We start from the raw sequence: 20618 nt of genomic DNA on the forward strand, positions 1-20618 counted from the left end.
TAATTTTCTAGCAAAAACAATTCTGATTTTTACATGTAGAAGGGATGCTAGAACAGGCCCAGGCTGGAAGGGGTTAAAGATGTGTGTGTGTATATAAATATATATATAAATATAAAAGAAAGATGAAAGAGCGGCTCTGGCAGCAAAAAGGTTAATAGAAGGAAGATGATAATTTTATTAGGAAGGATAATATAATAATATCCATTATACAGAATACTAATATCAGTTATTTAATAATGATAATAATAATAATAATATTAATAATAATAAAGATAATAATAATAATAATAATAATAATATAATAATAATAATAATATCAGTTATATAATAATAATAATAATAATGATAATAATAATAATAATAATATAATAATAATAATAATATCAGTTATATAATAATAATAATAATGATAATAATAATAATAATAATAATAATAATGATAATAATAATAATAATAATAACAATATCAGTTATATAATAATAATAATAGTTATATAATAATAATAATATTAATAATAATAATAATATAATAATATCAGTTATATAATAATAATATTAATAATAATAATAATATAATAATATCAGTTATATAATAATAATAATAATAATGATAATAATAATAATAATATCAGTTATATAATAATAATAATAATAATAGTTATATAATAATAATAGTAATATAATAATAATAATAATAGTTAAATGAATAGTAATGACGTCACGCAGATGACGGGATGTGATTGGGTGACAGGTGTCCGGACTTGTACTCGGCGGGTCACGTGCTCCTCAGTCAGCTGACTCCTCCCGGGGGTCACATGACCGGGGAAGATGGCGGCGCGCAGTGTCTCTGTGTTGGTCGCTCTCTTTTCTCTGGTCGGTCCGGTGACGGTCGGGGCGGATTGTGGCTGCGGATCGGCCAGCAGGGGGGGCGGGGCTCCCGGAGATCACACCCACCAGACGGCGACGGCATTCAAATACTCCCGGGAGGCCAATGAGCGGAGGGGCGGGGTGAGCGCAACTGGGGGGCGGAGACTGAGGAGACAGGGGGGCGGAGTCTGGGGGCCCAGAGGAGCCAACATTGCAGGACACTCCCCAGAGGAGTCCCCGGAGGGAGAACATGAATTGGGGGTCCTAGAGAGAGGAACTAAAGGTGGAGGGAACAGGACAGCTCAATGGGAAGTGAAGGAGGAGGAGGGACTGTAGTGGGCAGGAGGAGGATAAACTGTAGTGGTGGGGGGAGGAGGAGGGATTGTATTGGGGGGAGGAGGTGGGACTGTAGTGGGGGACGAGAAGAGGCTGTAGTGGGGGGATGGAGGAGGGACTGTAGTGGGGGGAGGGACTGTAGTGGGGGGGAGTGAGGAGGAGGGACTGTAGTGGGGGAGGAGGAGGGACTGTAGTGGGGGGAGGGACTGTAGTGGGGGGGAGTGAGGAGGAGGGACTGTAGTGGGGGAGGAGGAGGGACTGTAGTGGGGGGAGGGACTGTAGTGGGGGGGAGGGAGGAGGAGGGACTGTAGTGGGGGAGGAGGAGGGACTGTAGTGGGGGGAGGGACTGTAGTGGGGGGGAGTGAGGAGGAGGGACTGTAGTGGGGGAGGAGGAGGGACTGTAGTGGGGGGGAGGGAGGAGGAGGGACTGTAGTGGGGGGGTGGAGGAGGGAATGTAGTGGGAGGAGGGAGGAGGGACTGTAGTGGGAGGAGTAGGGACTGTAGTGGGAGGAGGGAGGAGTAGGGACTGTAGAGGGAGGAGTAGGGACTGTAGTGGGGGAGGGAGGAGTAGGGACTGTAGTGGGGGAGGGAGGAGTAGGGACTGTAGTGGGAGGAGGGAGGAGTAGGGACTGTAGTGGGGGAGGGAGGAGTAGGGACTGTAGTGGGGGAAGGGAGGAGGAGGGGGACTGTTGGGGGACATGATTGGTCTCGGGCAGAATACAATGTGTCTCTTGTGATTCCTCGTAGATGGTTTTGCTCCCCTCGGGGGCGTTCTCTATGGGGACGGATGACCCCGGGATCCCTCCGGATGGGGAGGGTGGAGGAGGGACTGTAGTGGGAGGAGGGAGGAGTAGGGACTGTTGTGGGGGGAGGGAGGAGTAGGGACTGTTGTGGGGGGAGGGAGGAGTAGGGACTGTTGGGGGATATGATTGTATTCAATGTGTCTCTTTCTCGTAGATGGTTTTGCTCCCCTCGGGGGCGTTCTCTATGGGGACGGATGACCCCGGGATCCCTCCGGATGGGGAGGGGCCGGCCCGGCGGGTTCACATCGATTCCTTTTATATGGACATGTATGAGGTCAGCAATGCGGAATTCTCCCGGTTTGTGGAGGACAGCGGTCATGTGACCGAGGTGAGTGCCGATCATCATGTGACCCTCGGGTTGTAGACTGTCGGTGACCCCAGGTGACCCCCCCCCCGGTACCTATAGCGATGTCCCACCTGATGACAAACACTCGGAGGCCCCCCCCCCCGATCAGTCAGTGCACCATTCTGACACTTAACTGTCTGAGCTCCGCCCACTCGGCACCCTCCTGTGTAATGCGAGGCTCGGCGGCCAATGCCAGCATTAGTGGGCGGGGCCACACAAGCTCCAGAAGACATGCAGCAATATCAAACCCCTGATGGGAATCGCACTCTATTTTATATATAGAGAAGGACTTTGGGTTTCATGTATGAGATTTCTTTTTGTTGCCGGATAAAATCCCTCTTAGATATATTGGTGGTCCGCCTCCCCTCCCCCCATCACAGACCCCTGCAAGCCTGATTTTAGATTTCAGTAGGTGTGTGATGAATGTGTCTGGGTGAGGTGGGTTTCCTCTCTGATATGTATGAAGGGATGGAATGTGGGTCCGTGGCCCTCCCATGGGGGGCGGGCCTTATCAGTGATTGGGTACAGAGAGGTGACCCCTGTCCTCTTATTTCCAGGCAGAGACCTTCGGGGACTCCTTTGTATTTGAAGGACTGCTGAGTGAGAAAGTGAAGAGCGGGATCGATCAGGCGGTAAGTGAGATACAAGTCGGGGGTCCCGGGGGGCGCTCTGCCCGTCCCAATCCTCATTATCACTGGAGCAGAGAATGTTACATTGTCACCAATAACAACCAATCATATCTGCAGTCTCTGATCATCTCCTGTATCATGTCTGCAGTCTCTGATCATCTCCCCCATGTATTCTGAGGAAGAGGTGTGACTTGGAGAGTTTCTCCATCGTCCGTCTCCCGGTACAGACTCTGCGCAGCGCCGCAATCCTTCCATCCCCCGACCATGGAGACAAAATATATATATATATACTGTATATAGGATGCGTTGTGTCGGAGGAGGGGATGCGTTGTGTCCCGGGTGGAGGAGGGGACGCGTTGTGTCCCGGGTGGAGGAGGGGACGCGTTGTGTCCCGGGTGGAGGAGGGGACGCGTTGTGTCCCGGTCGGAGGAGGGGATGCGTTGTGTCCCGGTCGGAGGAGGGGATGCGTTGTGTCCCGGGTGGAGGAGGGGACGCGTTGTGTCCCGGGTGGAGGAGGGGACGCGTTGTGTCCCGGGTGGAGGAGGGGACGCGTTGTGTCCCGGTCGGAGGAGGGGATGCGTTGTGTCCCGGTCGGAGGAGGGGATGCGTTGTGTCCCGGGTGGAGGAGGGGACGCGTTGTGTCCCGGGTGGAGGAGGGGACGCGTTGTGTCCCGGGTGGAGGAGGGGACGCGTTGTGTCCCGGGTGGAGGAGGGGACGCGTTGTGTCCCGGGGGGAGGAGGGGACGCGTTGTGTCCCGGGTGGAGGAGGGGACGCGTTGTGTCCCGGGTGGAGGAGGGGACGCGTTGTGTCCCGGGTGGAGGAGGGGACGCGTTGTGTCCCGGGTGGAGGAGGGGACGCGTTGTGTCCCGGTCGGAGGAGGGGATGCGTTGTGTCCCGGTCGGAGGAGGGGATGCGTTGTGTCCCGGTCGGAGGAGGGGATGCGTTGTGTCCCGGGTGGAGGAGGGGACGCGTTGTGTCCCGGGTGGAGGAGGGGATGCGTTGTGTCCCGGGTGGAGGAGGGGACGCGTTGTGTCCCGGGTGGAGGAGGGGACGCGTTGTGTCCCGGGTGGAGGAGGGGACGCGTTGTGTCCCGGTCGGAGGAGGGGATGCGTTGTGTCCCGGTCGGAGGAGGGGATGCGTTGTGTCCCGGTCGGAGGAGGGGATGCGTTGTGTCCCGGTCGGAGGAGGGGATGCGTTGTGTCCCGGTCGGAGGAGGGGATGCGTTGTGTCCCGGTCATAGGAGAGAGAACAGAGTTGTGGGAGGGGCCACCAGGCTCCACCCACCACAGAAAACTGTACGGACCGGAATTTAGCTCAGCAGAGCTCAGACTGGGAGAGGGAGAAGCAGCACGAGGAGCCAGTCTGATGTGCTGATTGGAGAAGAGAGCAGAGAGATGAGCTCATCAGTCTGCCGCTTCTCCTTTCACTGTCCAGTCACCGACTGGGGGAGGGACGAGACCCGTCAGTGTTACTGAAGAGCAGAAAATAAGTCTCGGGTCTCCTGCCTGTGCTGTGCGGCAGAGCTGTGCAGATCTCAGGCCTGGATGGACAGGATCTCTTTTGTATTTTATGGGGGGGGGGAGTTCCGCTTTAAGGTGAAGTTTTCCTTGCCGCCCATCCCCCGCCGGTGCTTGAATTCGGATGAGCTGCGCCTTTCCTCGGGGGGCGCTGCGTCCCTCGGCTAATTATTATTTGTGCTAATTAGATGAAGGGCAATTATAAGTGCGCCCTCCCGGGGGAGGGGAAGGGGGGGGCGGGCGCTCTCTCTTTACTGCAATTTTTAACACATGACACAATTGACATGACACAGAAAGTGTTCCCCCCCCCCCCCCGAAAAAAAGGTCCGTGTTCTCACGCCGCCGGGCGCTCGTGAAGTCCCTGTGCTGGGAGGCAGGAGACAATGGCGGTGCGTCGCGGCGTCTTTTCTGATTTCCCGGAGCAGATTGTCCGCGGGGGGATGTGGCGGCGGCGCAGCGTCTTTTCTGATGTCCGCAGGGCAGATGTGGAGGAGATTGCGCCGCTCTTTTCACGCCTCAGAGGAGCGGCGGAGGAGATTCGCAGAGACAGCGCCGCCTTTTGTGTCACCGGATACTTTCCTTTTTTTTCTTCAGGTCGCTGCTGCCCCCTGGTGGCTGCCGGTGAAAGGAGCGGACTGGAGGCATCCGGAGGGGCCCGACTCCGACATCGCCCCCCACAGGTACTGTAGAGGAGTACAACCGGGGGGGGGATGGGAAACCAAAATAGTTCATCGAAGTAAAAATATTTTTTGGACAGAATAAGGGAGAGTTCTATTCACTGTCAGGTGTCCCCATTGGGGGGAATTCCCTTCACTTCCTGTCCTAATCTACAACAGGAAGTGAGAGAATTTCTGCAAAGTGAGGGAATCTCTTCCCAGTGTCCCCATTGGGGGGAATTCACTTCCTGTCCTAATCTACAACAGGAAGTGAGGGAAAATTTCTGCAAAGTGAGGGAATCTCTCCCCAGTGTCCCCATTGGGGGGAGATTTTCTTTCACTTCCTTTCCCATAGACACAACAGGAAGTGAGGGGAAATCCTTCAAAAGTGTGGGAACCCGGGGTGTCACCAGAACTAGTGTCCCCATTGGAAGAGGTTGCCTCCCATGACTTCCTGTCTCATAGACACAACAGGAAGTGAGATGGTATTCCCAGGGGTGTCACCAGAACTAGTGTCCCCATTGGGGGAGGTTGTGTCTCTGGGACTTCCTGTCCCAGAGACACAACAGGAAGTGAAATGAAATCCCCGCAAACTGAGTGAATCCCAGGGTGTCACCAGAACTAGTGTCCCCATTGGGGGAGGTTTCCACACATTTCCTGGTCCATATACACAACAGGAAGTGAGATGGTATTCCAAAATGTCACCAGAACTAGTGTCCCTATTGGGGGAGGTTGTGTCTCTGGGACTTCCTGTCCCAGAGACACAACAGGAAGTGAGATGAAATCCCCGCAAACTGAGGGAATTCCGGGGCGTCACCAGAACTAGTGTCCCCCTTTGGGGAAGTGTCCCTTTACTTCCTGTCCCATAGACACAACAGGAAGTGAGGGGAAAGCCATACAAAGTGAGGGAATCCCAGAACTAGTGTCCCCATTGGAGATTTCCTTTCACTTCCTATCCCATAGACACAACAGGAAGTGAAAGGAAATCCTTCAATAGTGAGGGAATCTTTGGATGTCACTAGAACTAGTGTGCCCATTGGAGGATGTTTCCTCCCATTACTTCCTGTCCCAGAGACACAACAGGAAGTAAGATGAAATCCCTGCAAACTGAGGGAATCCTGGGGTGTCACCAGAACTAGTGTCCCCATTAGGGGAGGTTTACATTCTCTTTTTGTCCCATAAACACAACAGGAAGTGAGATGGTATTCTGGGGCGTCACCAGAACTAGTGTCCCTATTGGGGGAGGTTGTGTCTCTGGGACTTCCTGTCCCAGAGAAACAACAGGAAGTGAGAGGAAGTCCATCCAAAGTGAGGGAATCCCAGAACTAGTGTGCCCATTGGGGGAGGCGTCCCTTCACTTCCTGTCCCATTTAGACACAACAGGTAGTGAGAGGAGAATCCCAGGACTAGTGTGCCCATTGGGGGAGGTTTCCATTCACTTCCTGTCCCATAGACACAACAGGAAGTGAAAGGAGAATCCCAGGACGTCACCAGATCTAGTGTCCCCATTGGGGGAGGTGTCACTTCACTTCCTGTCCCATAGACACAACAGGAAGTGAAGGGAAACTCAGGGCGTCTCCAGAACCAGTGTCCCCATTGGGGAAGGTTTCCCTTCACTTCCTGTTTTATGGTCGAAGCAGGAAGTGAGAAGAAATTCCTCCAAAGTGAGGGAATCCCACAACTAGTGTCCCCGTTGCTTTTCCCCGGCCCTTGGGGGAAGATTTCATTCACTGACACCCAACGAAAGGGTCACAGTTCCTCCCGTTGACACCAACAATGGGGCAATGGTCACTCCCACTGATGCCATTTCCTCTCCCATTGGTCGCATTCCGGCCCCCTGAAGTCTGAAGGACAGAAAACTGGCCCCTTTGTTCAGAAGGTTTGGAGCCCTTTCCTCCGCCGCCTGATTGCCCCTGGCTCCGCCCCTTTCATTCATTGGAAAGGTAAGTCAGTTCCGGGTATGTAGAGGGGGGGAGGGGGAGACGATCGTTCCCCCCTCCCCCCCTGTATATGGGGGAATTCTCCGGACACGGAATGTTCTCTATCATTGTAGCGTTTTATCTTCTCGCTCTCATGGAAGTTCCTCGTTTCCCGCGCTCTCTGTGACTAACGCCGGGTGACAGGCCGCGCCGCGGCTAAATTTAGGAGAGATTATTGTGATTTCAATGATCGGAGCGAAGAGACGAACGTTCAGCACATGAGGAGGAGGAGGCAGGAATGGGGGGGGGGGGGGGGGGCGCCGCATCAACGAGATTCATTGTCCTCCCGGGGATCCGCCATGTCAGCGCTTTTTACATTTGTTATAGTTTAAAGAGAACCTGTCATTATCTGTATGAAAATCTCCGACATTATAGAGCTATACACAGGGACTCCGCCTGGGCTGAGATCAGTCTACTGCAGGCAAGAAAAGGCATTTCCTCAGTCTCCCCTCCCCCAGTGATCAGACTGTACATTGTAACTTTGTAGAAGGAGGAGGAGACATTTCCGGATGGCCCCGCCTCTTAAGATGTCCCGCCAAATGAACAGCCCTCAGTGATAATGTATGAAATATACTTTAACATGAAGCCTCCTGAATTTTGCCCCCATCGGGTTATTTAGCAGTGTGTTAATGATGATCTCCCCCGCTTTCTCTTCCCTCATTGGCTGCTTTTCAGAAGTGGGCAGGGCCAGCCCACGATCCGGGATAATCGCTTCTCTTGTATCTCCCACAGATTGGATCATCCGGTTCTTCACGTCTCCTGGAACGACGCCGTCGCTTTCTGCTCCTGGGCCGGGAAACGCCTTCCGAGCGAAGCGGAGTGGGAATACGCCTGCCGGGGCGGCCTGGAGAACAGGTGAGGGCGCCGTCCTCTCTACACTTCCCCCGGGGACTCGGGCCACACCGCCTGCAGCAAAACTACAGCTCAACCCCGGGGACAAACTTTACATGTTGTTCCTGACCACCAATACATGTAATCCAGCGATGGAGAGATCTCTCCCAGAATCCTCCATGATACCAGTCCAACCAAAGAACCGATTCCTGAAACCCCCCCCACTGACACCAATGATGGGGCACCCCCCCACTGACACCAATGATGGGGCACCCCCCCCCCACTGACACCAATGATGAGGCACCCCCCCCCACTGACACCAATGATGGGGCATCCCCCACTGACACCAATGATGGGGCACCCCCCCCACTGACACCAATGATGGGGCATCCCCCACTGACACCAATGATGGGGCACCACCCCTCCCCCACTGACACCAATGATGGGGCACTATTCCCCCCCACTGACACCAATGATGGGGCACCCCCCCCCACTGACACCAATGATGGGGCACACCCCCCCCCCACTGACACCAATGATGGGGCACTATATCCCGGGTCAGTATAGTGGAGGAGGGGAGTGGTCAGGCGGCGCACTCTCTGGTGTCCTTGGTGTGACTCTCCGGTGAAGTGTCTGGGAGGAACGTTCCATCATTCCGGCAGCCGATTATCATAAAACCTCTCTGTGTCCTTTACAGGATGTTCCACTTCACGTTCGGCCTAAATATAGAAACCCCTCCCCCGCTTATTACAGGAAGAGACGCAGAGAAGCGTCTGATTACAGAAATCGTTACTAATTCCATTTATTTATTACCAGAAAATCCCCATCAATGGCCGGGTCCCCTTTCAAGACGGCGCATTCCCAAAAGGCAGCGGCGCTCTGGGAACTTGCAGATATCTCCGAGATATCCGTTTAGGTCACCACAGGTGAGCCTTAATCTAGGCTTACCTGTAGGTGTAACTTCCCCCAACATGCAGGGGTGATTTGGGGCGAGGGGGGGGGGAGGGCTCTGCTCCCCCTCCCCAAAGAACCTTTCCCGGTATTGATGTGGACAAGGCCCCTATCCCGAAAACCCTGGGTTGGTGGTCTGCAAGCGGGGGGGCTTATCGGATTCTGCTATTCTCCTTTAATAAAGGGCCCCCAGAATCATGCCCCCCCCCCTTGTGAATGAGTATAGTGGGGTACATTGTATTTATTCACTAAAAAAAGTGTCAAAAAAGAAATGAAAGCTCAGACCGTTTTTTACAATTACTTGATTACATTTATTTTATTAAAACTGTCTTTATTTGAATTCTTCCCAACTTCTCATTGTCTTTTTTTCTCTCCAAGACTCTTCCCCTGGGGGAACAAGCTGGAGCCGAAGGGGCAGCACCACGCCAACCTCTGGCAGGGCGACTTTCCGACCACCAACACCGGAGAGGACGGATATGTGAAGACTTCGCCTGTAAGTTCCCCCAACTTCATATACAGCTGTGCTGAGAAACAATAATAATAATGTGGAAAGATACCGCGATAAACAATACGATAATAATGTAGAAAGATACTGCGATAAATAATACGATAATAATGTGGAAAGATACCGCGATAAATAAACCATACGATAATAATGTAGAAAGATACCGCGACAAAGAAACAATACGATAATAATGTAGAAAGATACCGCGATAAATAATACGATAATAATGTGGAAAGATACCGCGATAAACAATACGATAATAATGTAGAAAGATACCGCGATAAATAAACCATACGATAATAATGTAGAAAGATACCGCGATAAATAAACCATACGATAATAATGTAGAAAGATACCGCGATAAATAAACCATACGATAATAATGTAGAAAGATACCGCGACAAAGAAACAATACGATAATAATGTGGAAAGATACCGCGAGAAATAAACAATGCGATAATAATGTGGAAAGATACCGCGAGAAATAAACAATGCGATAATAATGTGGAAAGATACCGCGAGAAATAAACAATGCGATAATAATGTGGAAAGATACCGCGAGAAATAAACAATGCGATAATAATGTGGAAAGATACAGCGATAAACAATACGATAATAATGTGGAAAGATACCGCGACAAATAAACAATACGATAATAATGTGGAACGGAAATGATCTGCATGGTGGAACTCCCGGAAAAGGGAAATTTCCCACATTTGTGGCTTTCTACATTACAATTAGTGTCGGTGTATAAATAGTGAAGGAGTTTGTTCTCTCACATGGATGAACAGGCCAGATACTGAGCCATGGAGACAGAAAAGAACTGTCAAAAGACCTGCGTAACAAGGTAATGAGACTTCATGTTAAAGTATATTTCATATAAAGATACAAAGCAATGAATACACCGCTCAGTACTGTTCAGTCACTTATTAAGAAGTGGAAGGTTCGGGGATCTCCTAATACCGAGCCGAGGTCGGGTAGACCAAGAAAGATTTCGTCCACAACTGCCAGAAGAATTCTTCGGGATACAAAGAAAACCCCCCACAGGGTCACCTCCAGGCTGCTCTGGAAAAAGACGATGGGGTTGTTTGAAGGAGCACAATGACGTTATTGTAACAAAAATGATCGGCGCGGTCAGAAAGAAGACTGAGCCACAAAAAAGCCCGGTGAGGCGTGTGGAGGAGTTGTCATGTTGTAACCGGGCTTTTCTGTCACATTGGCGCAGTAAACTTCTTTTTAGATGGCTTTGTAACCTTTGTGTGTGTCTGTACCAAAAACCAAACATTCCGGGGGGGGGGGGGGACTCTTCATAACAACTGTACCCCTCCCCCATCATCACCCCCCAATACATAGCCTTCCCCCCATCATCACCCCCTCCCAATACATACCCCCCCCCCCCTCCCAATACATACCCCTCCCTCATCATCACCTTCTATCCAAGGCCAAACATTCCAGGGGGGGGGACTCTTCATCACAACTGTACCCCTCCCCCATCATCACCTCCTATCCAAGGCCAAACATTCCGTGGGGGGGGTGGGGACTCTTCATCAGAGACATTGGGGGGATTTCTGGTATCATTAGGATATGAAAAGGATCCAAACCTCTCTGTGATAATAAATGGCGTCTTCTCGGCACACATTTACATTAAGCCCGGGATCACACTTGTGGGGGGACAGACCGATCACATGCAATGTCTGCGCAATGCGAGTTCAGACAGAGTTGTGTGGCTGAACTTGCATTGGATGTGCAGGGACTACCCCCCGCACTGGAATCGGATCGCACAGGTGTTGGGGGGGCACACTGGGATGATTCGTTCTACATATAGAGGTCATGTATTCCGCAATGTCTGGAAGTCTCCCCCCGGAGTTCTGAGTGTCGGATTTTCTCCTCTCCGCAGGTCACCGCTTTCCCCCCCAATGGTTTTGGACTTTACAATATGGTGGGAAACGCCTGGGAATGGACGGCAGATTGGTGGACCACCCAGCACTCGGCCGATGAAGCTCGGAACCCGGTGAGTTGTGTGTGAGGTCCCCCTGCCGTGTTCCCATCCAGCCGCTCGGTGGTCACATGTTGTACTCGGCTCCTTCTGGCAGCGATCTCTGAGTGTCTCTATGAACCTCTCCTGCTCTATTCACTTCCCCTCCTCACAGAGACAAGTGAACCTTTCCCACCAGGGAAACTGATCGTTTGGGGAATTTATTTTTAAATCCTCTGTATGGCTCCTCCCCTTCTCTCTTGCACAGGTGAAGCGGCTCCTCCCTTCTTCTTTTGCACAAGTGTAGCGGCTCCTCCCCTTCTCTCTTGCACAGGTGTAGAGGCTCCTCCCCTTTTCTTTTGCACAAGTGTAGCGGCTCCTCACCTTTTTTCTTGCACAGGTGTAACCGCTCCTCCCCTTCTCTCTTGCACAGGTGTAGAGGCTCCTCCCCTTTTCTCTTGCACAGGTGTAGAGGCTCCTCCCCTTTTCTCTTGCACAGGTGTAGCGGCTCCTCCCCTTTTTTCTTGCACAGGTGTAGCGGATCCTCCCCTTTTTTCTTGCACAGGTGTAGCGGCTCCTCCCCCTTTTTTCTTGCACAGGTGTAGCGGCTCCTCCCCCTTTTTTCTTGCACAGGTGTAGCGGCTCCTCCCCCTTTTTTCTTGCACAGGTGTAGCGGTTCCTCCCCTTCTCTCTTGCACAGGTGTAGCGGCTCCTCCCCTTTTCTCTTGCACAGGTGTAGCAGCTCCTCCCCTTTTCTCTTGCACAGGTGTAACAGCTCCTCCCCTTTTCTCTTGCACAGGTCTAGCAGCTCCTCACCCTTTCTCTTGCGCAGGTGTAGCGGCTCCTCCCCTTCTCTCTTGCACAGGTGTAGCGGCTCCTCCCCTTCTCTCTTGCACAGGTGTAGCGGCTCCTCCCCTTCTCTCTTGCACAGGTGCAGTGACTCCTCCCCTTCACTCTTGCACAAGTGTAGCCGCTCCTCCCCTTTTCTCTTGCACAGGTGTAGCCACTCCTCCCCTTTTCTCTTGCACAGGTGCATCGGCTCCTCCCCTTCTCTCTTGCACAGGTGTTACATGACCATACAATTAAATTAGGAGGGGAGGGGGGTAAAACCTTCCGGTGGGTCAAGGGGATAAAGACATTTTTATTACTGAAGAGAAAAATGGAAATCCCCCCCTAGTGGGATTTTAAATGGCAACAACACCACCACCACAATTATGTAAAACCGCTATTTATTGATACATATAAAATATGATCACTCACACATGTCATGATCTATAAAATCAGAGCAAATAACAGTCATTGCAGACATTACAATATTGCACATTTATTGTCCAATTACTTTCCAGTAACCCGAGAACAATCTTCGGTAACCGACGCGTTTCAGGATCAAGCCCTTTGTCAGGGAATATTTGTACAGGAGAATTCGCATTCAACAACTTATCTAATGAGTAAAGAAAACAAGGCAAAAATGTTGTGATATAGACACAGAATAGCAAACAAGTTCAAAGGGCGTCTCCCAACATAAGATGAACCGCGCAATTGTTCAGAGACTAAAATAGTCATTGTTTGAAGAATTGCACCATTTTGTTGCTGTTTGAAATCCCACTCTGGAAATTTCCATATTTCTAATACCCGGGGATGTGGCGTCCACTGATCATGTTTTGATACGGGGGGGGGGGGGACATTTACATAATATTGGAGATCAATTTCCACTGTAAACAGATGTGGGTCAGGGTCAGGCGTAATGCAGCCACAGTGGGTCAGGGTCAGGCGTAATGCAGTCGCAGTGAATGGAGGAATTTCTGTCCCATGGTGCATCTCTCTGCTCCTGTTTAGTATTGCTATGCATAAAAAATAAAGATTACTCTTGGTTTGGGGGGGGGGGGGTGTAGAGGTACGACAGCTGACCTGGTTCTGATTCTTTTCCTTCTTTCTATGTGTAGAAAGGTCCGATCTCCGGGAAGGACCGAGTGAAGAAGGGCGGATCATACATGTGCCACAAGGTGAGCGCCAATCCATCTACATGAATGTAGAACTGTAAGCTCTTCAGGCCTAAAACATTTAGTAGCTGATTTACTCCCCCCCCCCCCCCACGGCCATAATACTGGGGGGGGGGGGGGGAATCCTGCACATTTATAATGCACAGCGCTGCGCTCTACAGATTATTATTTTTATTTTTTTTGGGACTTTATAGCAAGCAAAACTTAAAGCGGAGGTTCACCCTCAAAATTAACTCTTTACCTAACCTATCTCCAGCCTTAATAAAGGCTCGTAGCGTTGTCATTTTTTTAATGTGTACACTTACCTGTCTTCAGCCTCACTTCCGGGTCTTCTTCCTTGCGGGAAGTGGGCGTGTCGCTTCTTTTCCCCGACGGGGAGCTCTGCGCAATGTCTCCTGGGAGTGAGTGTTGATCCTCCCAGGAGACGATTGACGTGCGGGTGAACCGAGTCATCGCCTTCCGAAAATATCCGACGGGGACTCTGCTCTTTACGGCGCCTGCGTCTGCCGTGTAGACCTGACTGTGCATAGGCTGTAAAGTGCAGAGTCCCCCTCGGATATTTTCGGAAGGCGATGACGCGCTTTACCCGCACGTCAATCATCTATGCCTCGTCTTAGGAACGCCTACTCCCCGGGGGAGCGAGAACCCGGAAGCCGGGTGAATAGAGCTCAAAAAATGTAAGTACAGCTGAAAAAATAAATAAAAATCCAGCATACTGTTGATGTCAGCAGTATGCTGGATGTAACTGTATATCGATGTTTTAGGGTGAACCCCCGCTTTAAGCCAGGAGGTCATGTGACCCGTGTTTCCTCCAATAACAGAAGGTTCTGTATGCAGATATCACCAAGCATGCCCTGGTTGATGATGAAACAAGGGAGGGGCGGGGTCGCCTGGTGATGTCACCTGGTGGCCCTACTCAGTTTATTTAGTGGCGGGAGGGGGTGGAGCGGTCAGACAGCGGGAGCCAGCGTCCGGTGCAGACCTCTCCTCCCTTTTTTTTTTTTTTTCTTGCACTATGGCAGTGGCACTGGGGGACGTTTTTTTTATTTATTTATATATATATATAAGGACTTGGGGTAGACAGGTATTTGCACCCACTTCCGGGCAGAGACTCCTACGAGGGTCAAGCGGTCTTCTGGGCAATACACAGGTCCCAGGAGACATCGGGGACCAGTTGGGACCCGCAGCGCGGCTTGCGCATGCGCAGTAGGGAACCGGGAAGTAAAGCCGCAATGCTTCACTTCCTGATTCCCTCACCCAGGATGGCGGCGGCATCGGCTGCCGGCATCGCGGGGGCGCCCTGGACAGGAAAGTGTCCTTTTATTAAGTCAGCAGCTGCAGGATTTGTAGCGGCTCGCTTTTAATATTTTTTTTTTTAGGCGGAGCTCCTCTTTAAAGGGTAAGTTCATCTTCACAGAAAATCCGTAAGGTGACCTTACTCTTGACTCTCTCTGCGATTAATTAAGCAAAATGTGTCCTGACCCCTCCGTACCGCATGCGATCGGCTCCTGTGAACTGTTTGTAGCCACAAAATCGCGCAGATCATTCGATCTCCTGATCCTCTCCTCTTCCTCCTCTCAGTCTTATTGCTATAGGTACCGATGTGCGGCTCGCAGCCAGAACACCCCGGACAGCTCCGCCTCCAATCTCGGCTTCCGTTGCGCTGCAGACGCCAACTAGCCCGGCCGAAGCGGCAGCAGCAGCACCGAAGCCAATCACAGGCCGGGACACCCCCGTGTGGAAAGTCCCATCACAGACTTGAAGATTTACAATCATTATGTGTGTCAGCCAATCAGAAATTAACCAATCATGAAGCTGCAATTGTGGCCATTTTCTTACATTCCGTAGACTCGTACCACAGCGATGTACCATGTGAATTATCAGGCTCAGGGTCTCACCCGTAGGGCGACTGTACAGTACACAGGGGGGTCCAAACAGACGTCTCCAGACCCCACAGACGTCGGGATCTCCACCCAGCTTTGCAACCGTAACACACAATTCAGGTCATGCTGCAATACCAGATTTCACCAGAAAAGCAGAGGGGGCGCTATATGGTGCAGATTTTTTGATCAAAGTGGGATCTGGAAAAGCTGCCAGTGTTGGGGCCCCCCGATGGCTTCGTTCTGCATTGGTCCTCCCCCCGAATCCAAGCTAGCCTGGCTCCATTCTGAGTTCAGCCACGTAATGCTTCATTAAGACACATCAGGAAGATACAATGGGGGGAGATTTACCAAAACTGCAGAGTGCAAAATCTGGTGCAGCTGTGCATGGGAGCCAATCGGCTTCCAGGTTTTATTGTCAAAGCTTAACTTAAAGTGGAAGTAAACCCACCTATCATTTTTAGCCAAGGAAGCTGCCATTGGCCTCTGTTTAATCTTCAGCTGCCATGTTGCTGCACATGTGATCAGTTATGACACCGGCCATTGGATGGTGTAACAGTTTGGTTGAGAGCACAGCCAGTGAGACTGTCTTTGGAAACTATTAAATCGTTGAGTTTACTTCCGCTTTATGTAGCGGAAGCTAGAAGCTGATTGGCCGCCATGCACAGCTGCACCAGATTCTGCACTTTCCATTTTCCGTAAATCTCCCCCCAATGGAAAGAGGTTGTGTTATTTTGAGCCGCTCGCCGTGGTTTCATCCCGCTGTATGAAGATGTATGGGTTAGTGGGAGAAACCACTGACTGGGTTGGGGGGGGGAACCGGGTGGCGCTGTCTTCGCGGTTTCGGGTGGACTGACCCCCTTGATTTTGTATTTTCTATCGTCTGTACAGAAATTGTGAATAAAGTTATTTTTGTGATTTTTCATGGGGGCCTCTTGCTGTGTGGGGGAGGGGAGGGAAGGCCCCCCCCCAGGGAGAAGTGACAGTGATGGTTTATGGGGGGCGGATTCCCGGCCGCCCCTCTGTTCTATAATAAGCCCGCGGTTCTTTGGAAACGCAGCTGTGCGGCCGCCTGCTGGAGGAAGAGACGCCGCACATTGTACACAGGAATAAAGATTCATTTGTTACAATACAAAGAGCCCCTCGCTGCGCCGCCGACGCTCCCACAACCCGCAGCCATAGGTTGTCATTAGACGGGGGATGGGGCGCGTTGTATTCAGTGATGTTCCATCAGGAATTATCCCCGCCTTTCATTTCTCCAACCGATACTTTGTATCAAATATTTATTGTATCCTGTGTAAGAAGAATAAAGATTTGGGGAGATCAGACTACACACAGTGCAGAGTGACACACGGGACACGCCCCCTTCCTCTCACCTGCATACATTACATAAGGTTATAAATGTTTCCTGTAATAAATACTTGTCTAATGTATGCAGGTGAGCGGAAGGGGGGCGTGTCCTGTGTGTAGTCTGATCTCCCCGCTGTTTTTGTATTAAATCTTTATTCTACAGATAAGGTTATAAATGTTTCTTGTAATAAATACTTATCTGTAGAATAAAGATTTAATACAAAAACAGCGGGGAGATCAGACTACACACAGTGCAGAGTGACTCATGGGACACGCCCCCTTCCTCTTATTTGGCAGAGATGGGATCAGCTGGTTTAGTAATCTGCCTGCTTTAGATAAGTATTTATTACAGGGAACATTTTATACAACAATAGCGGGGAGATCAGACTACACACCATGCTGAGTGACTTATAGGACACGCCCCCTTCCTCTCACCTGGCTGAGATGGGAATTGACTGGTTTAGTAATCTGCATATCTTATATAAGGTTATAGATGTTTCCTGTAATAAATGCTAATCTGTAGGCCAAAGATTTTATCCAAAAACAGTGGGGAGATCAGACTACACACAGTGCAGAGCGACACGCAAGACACACCCCCTTCCTCTCACCGGGCAGAGGTGGGTTAATTCTTAGTGATTTGCATGCTTGGTAACATGTGACGTGTGTATTCCATGCGGCATCCCCAATGTGTTACCAAGCATTAACCCCATCCCTGCCAGGCCCCTCCCACCAGCCATGAAAGGGCACCTCCCACCAGCTATGATCTGCCCCTCCCACCAGCCACGATCTGCCCCCTGCCAGGCCCCTCCCACCAGCCATGAAAGGGCACCTCCCACCAGCTATGATCTGCCCCTCCCACCAGCCACGATCTGCCCCCTGCCGGCCCCTCCCACCAGCCATGATCTACCCCCTGCCAGGCCCCTCCCACCAGCCACAATTTGCCCCCTCCCACCAGCCACGATCTGCCCCCTGCCGGCCCCTCCCACAAGCCACGATCTGCCCCCTGCCGGCCCCTCCCACCAGCCATGATCTGCCTCTGCTGGCCCCTCCCACCAGCCATGATATACCCCCTGCCAGGCTCCTCCCACCAGCCACGATTTGCCCCCTCCCACCAGCCACGATCTTCCCCCTGCCGGCCCCTCCCAACAGCCATGATCTGCCCCCTGCCGGCCCCTCCCAACAGCCATGATCTGCCCCCTGCCAGCCCCTCCCACCAGCTATGATCTGCCCCTCCCACCAGCCATGATCTGCCTCTGCTGACTCCTCCCACCAGCCATGATCTACCCCCTGCCAGGCCCCTCCCACCAGCCACAATCTGCCCCCTCCCACCAGCCACAATCTGCCCCCTCCCACCAGCCATGATCTGCCCCCTGCCGGCCCCTCCCACCAGCCATGATCTGCCGGCCCCTCCCACCAGCCAAGATCTGCCCCCTCCCGGTCACTCCCACCAGCCATGATCTTCCCCCTGCCGGCCCCTCCCACCAGCCATGATCTGCCGGTGTTCTGTCAGATTAGACGACCCGTCAAAACTTGTAACGGAAGTGACGCTCTGCAGCGGCCATCTTGGTACACCCCGCACTCCTCCATAGTAAGGATACAGTGAGAAGGGGGAGAGCAGCCATCTTGGTACACCCCGCACTCCTCCATAGTAAGGATACAGTGAGAAGGGGGAGAGCGGACATCTTGGTACACCCCGCACTCCTCCATAGTAAGGATACACTGAGAAGGGGGAGAGCGGACATCTTGGTACACCCCGCACTCCTCCATAGTAAGGATACAGTGAGAAGGGGGAGAGCGGACATCTTGGTACACCCCACACTCCTCCATAGTAAGGATACAGTGAGAAGGGGAGAGCGGACATCTTGGTACACCCCGCACTCCTCCATAGTAAGGATACACTGAGAAGGGGGAGAGCGGACATCTTGGTACACCCCGCACTCCTCCATAGTAAGGATACAGTGAGAAGGGGGAGAGCGGACATCTTGGTACACCCCACACTCCTCCCATAGTAAGGATACAGTGAGAAGGGGGAGAGCGGACATCTTGGTACACCCCGCACTCCTCCATAGTAAGGATACAGTGAGAAGGGGGAGAGCGGACATCTTGGTACACCCCACACTCCTCCATAGTAAGGATACACAGAGAAGGGGGAGAGCGGACATCTTGGTACACCCCGCACTCCTCCATAGTAAGGATACAGTGAGAAGGGGGAGAGCGGACATCTTGGTACACCCCACACTCCTCCCATAGTAAGGATACAGTGAGAAGGGGGAGAGCGGACATCTTGGTACACCCCGCACTCCTCCATAGTAAGGATACAGTGAGAAGGGGGAGAGCGGACATCTTGGTACACCCCACACTCCTCCATAGTAAGGATACACAGAGAAGGGGGAGAGCGGACATCTTGGTACACCCCGCACTCCTCCATAGTAAGGATACAGTGAGAAGGGGGAGAGCGGACATCTTGGTACACCCCGCACTCCTCCATAGTAAGGATACAGTGAGAAGGGGGAGAGCGGACATCTTGGTACACCCCGCACCCCTCCATAGTAAGGATACAGTGAGAAGGGGGAGAGCGGACATCTTGGTACACCCCGCACTCCTCCATAGTAAGGATACAGTGAGAAGGGGGAGAGCGGACATCTTGGTACACCCCGCACTCCTCCATAGTAAGGATACAGTGAGAAGGGGGAGAGCGGACATCTTGGTACACCCCGCACTCCTCCATAGTAAGGATACACAGAGAAGGGGGAGAGCGGACATCTTGGTACACCCCGCACTCCTCCATAGTAAGGATACAGTGAGAAGGGGGAGAGCGGACATCTTGGTACACCCCGCACTCCTCCATAGTAAGGATACAGTGAGAAGGGGGAGAGCGGACATCTTGGTACACCCCACACTCCTCCATAGTAAGGATACAGTGAGAAGGGGGAGAGCGGACATCTTGGTACACCCCGCACTCCTCCATAGTAAGGATACACAGAGAAGGGGGAGAGCGGACATCTTGGTACACCCCACACTCCTCCATAGTAAGGATACAGTGAGAAGGGGGAGAGCGGACATCTTGGTACACCCTCCGGAATCTTACATTTCACATTTATTTTTACCATTTAACTTCCCTATATAATGATATTCGGGATTTAGAAATCCGAGGGACTATTTTAAGGTAAAAGCAGCGGCGATCCGTCTGATCTCACAGGTTTGATAATCTGACAGAACATCTCCGATTTTATAACATCAGAATAGTTCCTCGGATTTCTAAATCCTGATTGTTATTATATAAGGGGATTTACTGGTGAAAATAAATGTGAAATGCAAGACTTCACTGGGTGTACCAAGATGGCCGCTGCTTCTGACGACAGGCTTATACTGCGGAGGAGTGCGGGTGTATCAAGATGGCCGCTGCTTCCGACGGCAGGCTTATACTGCGGAGGAGTGCGGGTGTACCAAGATGGCCGCTGCTCCTGACGGCAGGCTTATACTGCTGAGGAGTGCGGGTGTACCAAGATGGCCGCTGCTTCTGACGGCTGGCTTATACTGCGGAGGAGTGCGGGGTGTACCAAGATGGCCGCTGCTCCTGACGGCAGGCTTATACTGCGGAGTGCGGGTGTACCAAGATGGCCGCTGCTCCTGACGGCAGGCTTATACTGCGGAGGAGTGCGGGTGTATAAAGATGGCCGCTGCTTCTGACGGCAGGCTTATAGTGCGGGTGTACCAAGATGGCCGCTGCTCCTGACGGCAGGCTTATACTGCGGAGGAGTGCGGGTGTACCAAGATGGCCGCTGCATCATTTCCGTTACAAAATCTGACGGAACGCCGGCATTGCATAGAGAAGTAGAGACTCTTCACCCACTTCCTGTTCTGGGGGGAGAGAGCGCCCTCCTGCGTTGTCACATGACCCTCTAAGGAGCGCCCCCATTGGTGGAGACGGGAAGTGGCTGTGAAGAGTCTGCAGGAGACCCGCAGCGCCGAGACGTAACAAAGGAGGAAAA

The 20618-nt window shown here is 51.8% G+C and overlaps 1 protein-coding gene across 1 annotated transcript; it reads left to right on the forward strand.

Annotated features, from left to right (window-relative positions):
- The first annotated feature begins 797 nt into the window (after nucleotides 1–797).
- Nucleotides 798–15217, forward strand: SUMF1 (sulfatase modifying factor 1). The gene is made up of 10 exons (XM_040358661.1): nucleotides 798–1008; nucleotides 1951–2020; nucleotides 2231–2334; nucleotides 2910–2984; nucleotides 5094–5179; nucleotides 7867–7989; nucleotides 9295–9409; nucleotides 11319–11432; nucleotides 13340–13399; nucleotides 14978–15217. Exons 1-10 carry the CDS (start codon nucleotides 829–831, stop codon nucleotides 15074–15076), a joined length of 1026 nt encoding a protein of 341 aa, XP_040214595.1. The 5' UTR covers nucleotides 798–828; the 3' UTR covers nucleotides 15077–15217.
- Nucleotides 15218–20618: the final 5401 nt, after the last annotated feature.

Source organism: Rana temporaria, chromosome 7 (genome assembly GCF_905171775.1).
Source record: "Rana temporaria chromosome 7, aRanTem1.1, whole genome shotgun sequence".
In the NCBI taxonomy this organism is placed as follows: Eukaryota; Metazoa; Chordata; class Amphibia; order Anura; family Ranidae; genus Rana; species Rana temporaria.